The sequence below is a fragment of the Myotis nattereri genome (genome assembly GCF_964212035.1).
Source record: "Myotis nattereri genome assembly, chromosome: 3".
NCBI lineage: Eukaryota > Metazoa > Chordata > Mammalia > Chiroptera > Vespertilionidae > Myotis > Myotis nattereri.
This window is the reverse complement of record NC_138077.1, coordinates 98,672,108-98,684,158: the sequence shown is the minus strand read 5'-3', so window position 1 is coordinate 98,684,158 and position 12,051 is coordinate 98,672,108. Positions and strand designations below refer to the sequence as shown.

Here is a 12,051-nt window from a genome sequence, read left to right as displayed (position 1 = left end):
TATATGTAGTTCAATATCAGCATCAATAACTAAATTTTTTATACAGCAGTATTTTAAAAATAGACTATAAGTTTAATTTGAAAATTAACTGTATTTGTAGTTTTCTCTGAATAAAAGGCATTTGTTTAGCATACATAAATGTAAATCCAAATATTTACATTTTGCATTGAAGAGAAATTGGTCAAATATATTTACAAAATATGTTTTCCTAAAGTGTAACGCAGGCAGTTCTTCACTTTGAAATGCTTGAGGACCTTTCTTTGCAATTAACAGCAACAAACTATGGCTCACTTAGTTCACGTTTTAGATCTCAGAAAGAGAATTTGATTTCCTTAGTTTATGCCATATGCCCACCACAAAGAACACACCTGTCCCGGCTCCTTGCTATAAGAAGACAAAGCGTGTTGATTGATAGTGCTATGAAGACTGTCCACAATAAGAGTACAGAAATTTCCCCAAAGAGGGGAATGTGATATGGGTGGAAAGTCCTTATAACTTCCCTTATTGAATCTGTTTCCACAATTCATTTTTAAGTCTGTTGTTTGGATAATGGCTTTCTTGACCTTGGGTAAGGACTTCAACAGATTTGGGTTAAGAAATACTAAGTTCCACAAAAGCTGCTGCTTTTTTTTTTTTTTTTTTTCCTTTTACTGTGTGAATATGGGCCATACAACACTCAGAAAGCAACTATACCAGTGGTTCTCAACCTTGGCTGCATATTAGAATCACCTGGGAATCTTTTTAAACTCCGATTTCAGGGCCTCATCCTCAGGAAATTCTGTTTCTTTGTTATGGGGTGGGGCCACAACATTAGTAACAAAGAAACAGAATTTCCAGAGGATGAGGCCCAGAAATCAGGATTTTAAAAAGATTCCCAGGTGATTCTAATGTGCAGCCAAGGTTGAGAAACACTGACCTATACCTTCTCATTTATGAAATGGAGCTGTAAGAACATGCCTATCTGTGTCACTCACTTCTGGTGGTGAGCATGTTGCATTTCTAAAAGTGCTATGAAAAGTGAAAAAGCATTGTACACACATAAATATAAAGAATAAAGGAGGCACGACTAGGGGAAAAGCTATGGGCCTTGTGTCCCAGCCCATTCCTTTTCTAAGTGAGATATTGTTCTTATACTACAGAAAAATGTACAGTCCCTGTTTGTGTGGGTTATCAGGAAACAGAGGGTTAAGGCTCACAATCTTAAATAAAAATAGCAGAGATGTGAATTCAAGTAGGTTTTTTATTCTTATCTGAAAATTAGGCTATTTGGGGAATACTCTTTGGCTTAGAGGAGTTGGGTGTGGCAAAGGCAATCAGAAAATAGTAGGAATGATTGACATTTACTGGGCATTCTTTACATTCTGAGTCCTCTACATGCATTATCTCTTGAAACCCTAAAAATGCCTAAAGAAGTAGCAACTGTATATGTTTTACATGTATGGAAATCAAGGTGGTATTTATTAAGAAACTTACTGAGTAATTGAGAAACTAGTCTTCAAACCCAGAGATCAAGCTCTTATCCTTGAACCTGAAGATCGCTGCTCTCTTTGCTCCAAATATCTCTCATTCTGCCAAAGATAAAAGTGAAAGGGAAGGTGAAAGCACTTTATTTGCAGGAATGCTTTTTTACATATGTGTGTTTTATACACACTACCTAGAAAGCAGAGTAGTTTCAGCACTTTTTGGCACTCAAATAAATTATTAAATTACATAATTTTTTGATTTGGTGATGCAGATTAGTAATGGAAAGAAAGCAATATCCCTTGCTAGATAACCAGGCTGCAAATATTTGATTCTTACAACTTTTAGTTCCAGAAAGATAAAATCCAAGGAGTCAGTATCTTTTTTTTTTCTGCATAACTACAGACTGTTGTGGGAGTGATAAAAGTTTCTTAGCTTCCCCTTAATCATTCTTTGTCATTCTGCTCAAGAAGTATTCATTCTAGCATCTACCCATAGTTCATTTAGGAAGAAACTTCATTTACTTAATTTTGAAAGAGTGAAAAGTCTGGCACTATAGAAATGATAAATTTTCTTTTATATTTTATTAACCTCCTATAATTCCACATATGGCCTATATGCCGCAATGTTACTTTCTGCTCATGTTTTGTGCATGACTTCATTTGTATTACAATAGTAGTGAAACTGATTACTGTATTTCCATTCATCTGGGAACTATGTTAACTATATGCAAAAAAAAATTTGTGTTGTTCATTAGTTAAAAATTTCTATAAAACATATTATTGTGAAAAATTTACAACTTATCCTCTGGTACAGTTGATTGATTTTAAAACTATTATTCTCCTGGATTAATTAAATTGAGTAAATTCTAATGTAAAAGTTTAGCTTGTATCCTTAGGCACTGCATTTTCCACTGAGAGAGGTTACGCAAAAGAGCATTATAAACGCACTGAAATCTGACATTTGAAAAAAGTTGTTATGGCCCATTGTTTCCTCTAACAATGAAAATGTGGAGGCAGCACACATGCATAAATCAATAAATGTGCTTTGCCTACTACAGCAGCCATATTTTTGTTTACTCAACTCTGTAGTTAATGCGATGGGAAAGAGACAATACCATTTTGAGTGATTTATAAAAATGTTTTCAGGTTATATAATGTCATTGTTTATAGCTTTTAAACACTGAGCTATACCTATTCTGGTGTTTTGAAAACATGAATACATATGCCCATCTGATGTCTTTGTTTCTTCTGATATTTGTTATGTCTGAATAAGTGCATTGTTACTTTTAGGTGGGAAAGGTGGAAAAAAGAAGAAAAATAAAAACTCATCTAAACCGCAGAAAAACAATGGATCGACTTGGGCCAATGTTCCTCTACCTCCTCCCCCTGCCCAGCCCCTTCCTGGTTCAGAGCTGGAACACTACGCAGTGGAACAGCAAGAAAATGGGTAAAAATGTTTTATAGACTGAGAGAATGCCCCGGCTTCGCTCCCTTCCTGTTGTGCGTGTTTGTCTTTATCGTGTGTGCCCTTATTGTTTTCTCTGCCCCTTCCCCGCCTGTTCACTGCCTCTCCCCTCTTTTATTGTTTGCACCATCTACATATTTTTAGCTGATAAATACAACATAGCACATACTGAGGACCTAGAATCCTTGGCCTTAAAGTGCCTTAGATTGTCTGCAATCATGATAATGCAACCTCCATTTATAATATTGCTTGTTAGTTTGAAAGCAAGTACCCACAGCTCTGTGAACTAAAGAGCCACTCTTGAGAAGAGCTGAAAAGGGAATTAAAATAACCTTCTTCATCATTCCTCACAGTTCTCTAATGACTTAATGTCTGGCCATAGCAGGGCGCCCACTGTTGAGCTTCCTCACAATGGGCTAATTGCAGAGACCTGGCCAGTGGGTAGAACTTTAATCATCAGCTTCGATGGGATCTTAGGGGCCTGAACAAGAAAAGAGGTTCAAGCCAATACACACTCTGTAACAAAACCTTTTTAAGGTAGAAAATGTCCTTTGAGGGCCTTTATATGTGGCCAGTTTCCTTATTTTCCCCTAAACATCTCACGAGAATTAGATTGTTTTCTTCTGTTACTTGCGTTAATAGATTTTAAAGCAGGAGACATCAATACACTTTATTCACTAATCTGGAAACAAATAGCAAGGCAGAAAAAAACATACTCAGTCTGGTTTTCTTTCTTAATAATGGTAACTGCTCTGTCATCTTCACAGTTTCTAAGGTCACCATTGCTTTTGAATAGAACTGAAAAATACAGAATAACGGCAGTTTTCCTTTTTCTAAGTTTTTCTTTATTTAGAAGTTTTTAGATGTAAAAATACTAAAAGTAAATATTTAATTACAGTTATTTTAATAATGTCTATTTTCTGTCTTGTTTCACATAAAGATCACATGTACATGCTTATACATTGTTTCTCCATATTGTTTTTACATACCTGCTTTCTTTGAAGTCTCCAGATTAATTTTTTCTGTCACAATGTTTGTATCCAAAAAAAAGACCTATTTGTCTTTTCTTCCAGTTATGTAATATGCATATTTCTGCACTTTTCTCAATATCTTTCTTTCCATCCAAAGGGCTTCATTTGCTTCTATGGAATTATAGTCCCATACATATACATATCATTATTATTTTACTTTTTAAAAATGGGTTCACATTTGAAAAAAGAAATTAAGAGCATACCCCTTTTCTCTGACTTAAATAAATAAAACTTGCATATGATATGCAATTCATATTGGTAATATAAATGTGTCAATGTTACATGGATCCTGGGCAAAGAAAAAGCAGAGATGCATTATTCCATGAGAAAAGATTACTATGGGGCTTAGAAATCTTCCTTTTAAAGGATGTACTCATGAAATGGGGAAATTGAACATGTAAACTGAGAAAAGAGTGCTGTTAAACATTTATAAGCATGAAGTTCTGAATCATGAACTCAGATCACATGAAGCCTGTAGGTAATTTGGAGTCTTTGTTTTGTTTTTTTTTCACATTAAATCTACTCTGAAAATGCATACACTATAAAAATACCTATTACAAATTGAGTAAAAATGAATTCATTACAAATAAATGATAAACTTTTCACGTTATTTTGTTGCCAAGCAATAGAATTAGAACTATCCATTTGGTGAATGAAATAATTCACATTCGTGGAGATTTTATTTTGTAATACAAATTATTTTAAGAATATTATGATATAAAATATAAATTTATTTTACTACTTTGGGATTTTAAATTATTTTAATATTTAACCAGAATGCATTATATTAGAAAAAATTTTTTCTAAAGATTGCTAAAAATATTTGATATTTTTTAAATTAATTAATTTTATTTTTTAGCTACCCAGCCCAGGCCAGGCAAGTTCATTTATTTTATTTTTTCTTTTCTTTTTTAATTTTTATTGATGAAAGTATTACACATGGCCCCCGTCTTTCCCCATTAACCCCTTCTAGCCTACCCCCAGTCCTCTGTCCCAGGCCTTCACCACCCTATTGTTTGTGTCCACAGGTTATGCATTTGTTTGATCTCTTCCCACCCACACAACCACCACTGCCTTTAGATAGGTACATAAATATATTTATTGATTATATATATTCAAAGTATTTGTGGCATGCATGTAGTTTAGTTCTAAATTACCTTTGAGTTGTTTGCCATAAATACCTTATATTTCCTGAAAAAAAAAACTTATTACTCTTAACAAAAATAGTAGTTAAGTTTTAACCTTTCAGTAAACTGACAGCAAAACTCAATTTCCTTGTTTTTTGGACTCAGTTTTGTTTGTTTTTTTAAAGGAATACTTGAAAGTTCTTATTTCAATTGTTTGTAATGAGAATGCATTTAAAGTCAATATGTAAAGAATATATCAAAATGGGTATATTTGGGAAGACTTTGTCTATTTCCTGTTATACTCATTATACTTTTTTTTTTCTAATGTGAAAATTATGATACTGAAAGGGAAAGATGTTTGAACACTTCCTAGTTTATTTATACTCTGGAATTCATGATGTTAACATTGACTATTTTGCAGAAGAGATCTATAAAATTGTTTAAATGCCTTGATTTAAAACCTATGCAGATTTAAGGTGTTCTTGAAATTCAAACAAAAACCTTAGAACTAATCTTTTTTGTTTTTAATAGTTTTTATTTTTAACAATCAAGGATTCTGTAATTATACTTCTTATGGTGATATATTGTTTTTGTTGTTTTAAACATATCATTATACAGAACTTGTTCAACATATTTTTTTTCAAGTACATAAAATTTGCTTGGCACTGTGTTAGAAAGAAAAGCCACAGTGATGAAAGAAACTAGAAAATTAATAAGGAAGATCTTATCCCTGATCAAGGGAGCTCACAGGACTTGGGGGAGATAGAAACCAGAAACCACACACACTCCAGCACATCATATTGTATGACAAGCCTTAGATGAGTGATGTGTATCTATATATATAAAACCCTAATAAGCAAATAGACCAAATGGCAGAACAACTGAACAACTGGTCGCTATGACGTGTGCTGACCACCAGGGGGCGCATGTGGAACATGGCAGGCATTGGCAGCAGGCGGCAGAGGGTAGAACATGGCGAGCCTCAGCCATGGTGGGATGGTAAAGCAGGTGAGTGGGGATGCCAGACCAAGGTGGGGCGCTGGTCGCTGTCATCAGGGTGAGCCTCTGGTGGTTACTGAAAATTCTTTGCTCCTACACGCCACAGTCCCACCCGGAGTTTGCACCTGCTGCCAGCGCTGGCCTTGCTCACACTTACTGCCAGAGCCAGAGCCGCCACTTGCACCCATGCTGGCACCTGGCATTGGCCCCAATTATTCCTGAGGGCTTCTCCACCTCCCCCTGCTCCTGAGGGGCAATTGGGGCAGCAGCTGCCACTTGCACCCACTGCTGGTGCCAGCCCCAGTTGCCCCACGTTGACAGCAGGTGCCCACTGCAGCGTCGCAGCCCACAGTTCCTTTCAAGGTGAACAAATTTGTGCACTGGGCCCCTAGTGCAATAATAATTTGCATGCAGAAAGTGATAGTCAAGCTTGCCAGGTAGGGCTGTTGCAATCCTATAAAAGTTGAGTTTTGAACTGATTCTTGAATTTTTTATTTACAAATAATAGTGCCCAGAATTGGGTGATTGTTGCATGCCAGACTCTAAGTCAGAAGCAAATAGACAAAAGTGGTGAGAAATAGTCCCTAACATAAAGTAACCTGTGTGCCAGGATAGCTTGTTAACCAATGACTACAACAAGATGTTACTAATGTTGCCATTTGCTGTGTAGATGAAAAGAAAATTTTCTAGCCAAAGGCAAACATAGATATAAAATTAAAGAGGAGGAATAAATAAAAAAAGGAATAGCACATTAGTCTTCCTTTGGTACTTTCCACTCTTCCCTTGGAAACCTCACCCTATTATAGTTAAAGTTACTTGCCTTTCCTTTATTTTTCATTATTCTTTAAGCTTACTTTCCTACTGTAGTACTTATCACATTTCATTCTAATTGCTTGTGTGTAACCTTCCACAATTGGTAGCTACTCTATGAGGTTTGTTGAATTTGAAACATGTGTAGTGTAGGAAATATCTGAGAAGGTGTCTTGAGGACAATTCTGAAACCTTGCATGTCATGTAAGTATTCTGACTTTGGATACAGATGATGCATTGGAGGACATGAGGCTGGGGAATAATAAATTGTATATTGCAGCAGAATGGCCACTATCAATAAAGCAATGGCAGTGGGATGGAGGGACAGGGATAGATTTTGGAGATATACCTAGCTGAGAATAATCACAATCTTGAAAAGAGAGTCTCCTGTTTTATATTACAATTTTTAATATTGTTGCTAAAAATTTAGATATTATCAATTTTTCCAAGCCTTTCTTGGTCTGATCCCCTCACTATACTAAATATCAAAAGTATCAAATCATTGTCCAAGTAGAAAATGTACTTAATTGTTAATTTAGTGCCATAGCAACAATGGTAAATGTTCTTTCTCATCGATATGCCTCTCTCAACTTGACAAAAATGTTTCCAATATATCCTTTTTTTTTGCTATAAATATAATATATTTTAATATAATCATATGATGCTAGGCAGAATTTAGTAGTAGTTCAATAGAAAGCATGCTCAGCTTTATTACTGCAGTTAGAGATTGGCAAGCTTCTGTGGGTGTTGAACTTTATTGTATTTTTATTAGTAATATGATATTTGGATTTGGCCTTTAACAAGTTAGTTCACAGGCAACATTGATTTGTTGTCCTCCTTCTTATTTGTGAGCAAGACAGTAGTGTTTCCTCCCACTTCACAGCCAATGTCAAAGAACAAACACCTCTTCAGGAAAAGTTGCCCAAAAGAAATTTGGTTGGTGGTATAAGCGTTTTCACAGTTTTTCTGATGTTGCTGTTGAAATTTCAGCACTCAAATAGGATATATCTGTAAATGTGAAGGAAACTCTAAAAACAGAGCTTTTCATAACATTTATAGAGACATCTGTTACTTTCTTGCCCTTCCTCAGAAACTGCATGAAACTTAAGTGTCCATTGTTCTATAATGGATTAATACAGGAATACCTAGAAATGATGAACAATGGTTAGTTATCCCCATCATACGATATGCACCATGTCCCATATTTCTTTCATCTAGCCTTTTATGTTCTTACCCTAGTCTTTCACTTATTCTTTATATCTCTATTTTCCACTTCCTGCACAAACCATTGACTGACATGAATCCATAGACTTTCCTCAGCTCTGCTTATGTTCTGCAGTGGACATTGTTTTCTCACTCCTATTCTAGATTACCTTTGAAGAAAAGACTTGGAACAATTGATAAAAAAACACCCATTTTAGTTCAATGAAATAGCTATTGAAAGGCTTTTCAGTCATGGAATACATTGTGCATTGTGTGTGTGTGTGTGCAGAGACAGAGGAGAGTCAACATCAAAGAACAATATATATACATATATACATATATATATATATATATATATATATATATATATCCTATCTAATAAAAGAGAAACATGGTAATTGGCATACGACTGCTACCCTTCCCATTGGCTAATCAGTGAGATATGCAAATTAACTGCCAGCCAAGATGGTGGCCGGCAGCCAGGCAGCTTAAAACTAACATGAGGCTTGCTTGCTTCAGTGATGGCGGACTGCAACATTCCCCGCCTGCCTTGCCGGCCTCTGAGCCTGCAGTTTAAGAAACATTGTAACAAATATAGAAGCTAAACAAAACCCCAGAAACCTGCTTTCAGCCAGCCGGGATCTCAGAGCTGGAGTTGATACATTGTTTCGATTATAGAACTGAAACAAACCAGACACCTTCTTTCAGCATCAGAGGCCTCAGAGCTGGAGCCAGAGCTAAAGCTAGCCCAGAATAAAAAAGAAAAAAAAGAAAAAAAGGAGCAGTTGGGAGCTTCAGTCAGCCTGAAAACAGCCCTCAGCCCCTCACCCAGAATGGCCAAGCACCCAGTGGGGACCCCCACCCTGAAGGGTGTGTGACCAGCTGCAAACAGCCATCATCCCCTCATCCAGGCTGGCCAGGCACCCCAGTGGAGACCCCCACCGTGATCCAGGACACCCTTCAGGGCAAACCAGCCAGCTCCCACCCATGCACCAGGCCTTTATCCTATATAGTAAAAGGGTAATATGCCTCCCAGCACCAGGATCAGCGGAGCCGTGAGGCCTTCCGGCACTGGGATCAGCGTGACAGGGGGCAGCGCCCAAACCCCCTGATCGCCCTGCAGCTGTGTGTGTGACAGGGGGCGGGGCCACAACCTCCCTATCGGCCCTGCTCTGTTTGTGACAGGGGAAGGCGCCCCAACCCCCTGATCAGCCCTGCTCTGTGCCTGATAGGGGGGAGCTCCCCAACCCCCTGATCACCCTGCAGCTCTGTGTGTGACAGGGTGCGGCGCCTCAACCCCCTGATGGGCCCTGCTCTGTGCATGACAGGGTACGGAGCCCCAACCCCCCTGATGGGCCCTGCTCTGTGCATGACAGGGGGTGGCGCCACAAGGGGGTGGTGCCGCAACCTCCCCATTGACCCTGCCTTGAGTGTGACAGGGGGCGGTGCACCAACCCCCCAATCGGCCCTACCCTGAGCGTGACTGAGGGTGGCATCACAAACTCCCAATCTGCCCTGCTCTGTGCATGACAGGGGAAGGTGTCCCAACTCCCCAATCAGCCCTGCTCTGAGCCCAACCAACAGCTGCACCTAGGGATTGGGCCTGCCCTCTGCCACCCGGGAGCAGTCCTAAGCCAGCAGGTCGTTATCTCCCGAGGGGTCCCAGACTGTGAGAGGGTACAGTCTGGGCTGAGGGAGCCCCCCTCCCCCCCGAGTGTACAAATTTTTGTGCACCGGGCCTCTAGTATATATATATATATATATATATATATATATATATATATATATATATATATAAATGTATATATAAAACTAATATTTATACAGATAGGTCCTATGCCTTATGGTATTTGAATACTAAAAATGAGGACAACTAATTACACTCAATGCATATGACACTCCTTGTCCCTTCTCTTATATTTTTTATGCATTTTTATTCCACATGTATGTTCCCTTTAGATTATTGAAAATAAAGATAGTTTGCTACTTATAAAGTAGGGAAATTTTAAGAGGTAATTGACTTCCTCCATTTGAAAGATTAAATATTCTATAAACATCTTCAAACATGTTCTTTCTTTATTCAAATGTAGGATACCCCTAGAAATAAACTAATGTAAGCAAACAAAGTACAGAAACTAAGTTTATGGGAAAATTGTGCTATTCTGTAAAACAGAATGAAGTAAATTTTATTATAACTAGTCATGAAGTATAACAGCACACACATTCCATACTGAAAAGGGGTAGCTTCAGTTAAAATTAGATTTACTACAGATATTTCTGTTTGACTTACTAATATAGCATTTAAAGTCAAATAAATAAGTTAAGAGAAGAGTGTTAACCAGCCCTGGCCAGGTGACTCAGTTGGTTGGAGAGTCGTCCAGTACATCAAAGGTTTTGGGTTCCATTCCCAGTCAGGTCTCATATGGGTGGCAATAGATCAATTGATGTTTCTCTTTCACATCAATATTTCCCTCTGTCTCTCACTTCCTCTCTTTAAACATATCCTTGGGCACCAGAAGTGAGAAAGGTGCCCACATAACATCTGTATGTGAAAAGAAGCAGGGTAGCTCTCTGCCAACCAGAGACAGCTGGAAATGCAAGCATCCTCTTAAAGGGCCAATGCAAAAAAATCCATGTGCATACAATCACATTGGGCTCCAGCAGAGGGAGGACATAGTAGACTGTAGATGTATGAGCAGAAGCCAGGGTTGGGGGCTCTGGGGTTAGAATTCAGAAGGCAGACACCCCAGTTTCATGTGTCTAGTCATTCCCTCCTGCTTGCAGAGGTCACCTTTCTCACTCAGACAATGCTATACAGGTGGCTTTGCCTGTGGGGGAAAGACAGTTGACCCAACCTATTGAAAAGCACCTTGCCCCACTGTGTGGCGTTTCTAAGGCCCATTAAGAGATTAAGAATAACAATTAGCCTCCAGGCAGAAGCAATTGCCAAACCCTGTTGGAAAAACTCTCCCTACACCTATGGATGATTGCCTGAGGGCTACTCAAGACTGAGTCCAATCAGCCTGCAGGCGAGAGATGGTCTCTGGAGGCTTTGAGTTTTGCCTGCTCTAATTAGTCAGAAATAGAGTTTGACACTAGAGATTAGAGAGGCACTGCAGATCTCATAATACATACTCATAAACCCAAACAGGCAGCCAAAATGAGGAGAAAAAGAAACCCACAAATGAAAGAACAAGAAAATTCTCCAGAAGAAGAAATGAATGAAATGGAGATAAGAAATTTATCTGATATAGAGTTCAGAATAATGATGGTAAAGATGCTCAACAGCATGAGAAAACATATGGTAACTATGAAAAAAGAACATTCAGAAATAAAGAATGACATAGCTCTAATAAAGAACACTTTGGAAGGAATACACAGAAGATTAGAGGAAGCTGAGGATTGGATCAGTGAATTAAAAGAAAGGTAGAAAAAAAAGCACTAAATCAGAAAACCAGAAAGAAAAAAAACAATTAAAGACAGGAGGACAGCTTTAGGGAGCTGCAGGACAACAGGAAATGTAACAATATTCACATAGTAGGTACACCAGAAGGAGAAGAAAGGGAGCAAGGGATAGAGAACATGACTGAAGAAATAATGGCAGAAACTTCCCTAACCTGGTAAAGGAAAAAGTCACACAAGCTCAGGAGGCACAGAGAAATGCAAGCAAGAAGAACCCAAATAGGCCCACACCCAGACACATCATAATTAAAATGCCAAAAATTAGAGACAAAGAGAGAATCTAAAAGGTGGCAATAGAAAAACAAATTGTTATCTATAAAGGAGCTCCTGTAAAGCTGTCATCTGATTTCTCATCAGAAACTCTATAGACCAGAAGGGAATGGCATGAAGTACTCAAGATAATGTAAAGCAAGGATATGAAACCAATATTACTCTGTCCAATGAGGCTATCATTCAAAATAGATGGTAAAATAAAGAGCTTTCCAGACAAA

At 38.0% G+C, this 12,051-nt stretch overlaps 1 protein-coding gene across 1 annotated transcript in view; it reads left to right on the top strand.

The window, feature by feature from the left end:
* Nucleotides 1-12,051, top strand: part of ROBO2 (roundabout guidance receptor 2) — a 702,928-nt gene that overhangs the window by 651,255 nt on the left and 39,622 nt on the right. The window contains exon 21 of the mRNA XM_081087410.1: nucleotides 2,754-2,910. Within this exon, the coding sequence (XP_080943536.1) occupies nucleotides 2,754-2,910 (157 nt within the window). The remainder of the gene's footprint in view (nucleotides 1-2,753; nucleotides 2,911-12,051) is intronic.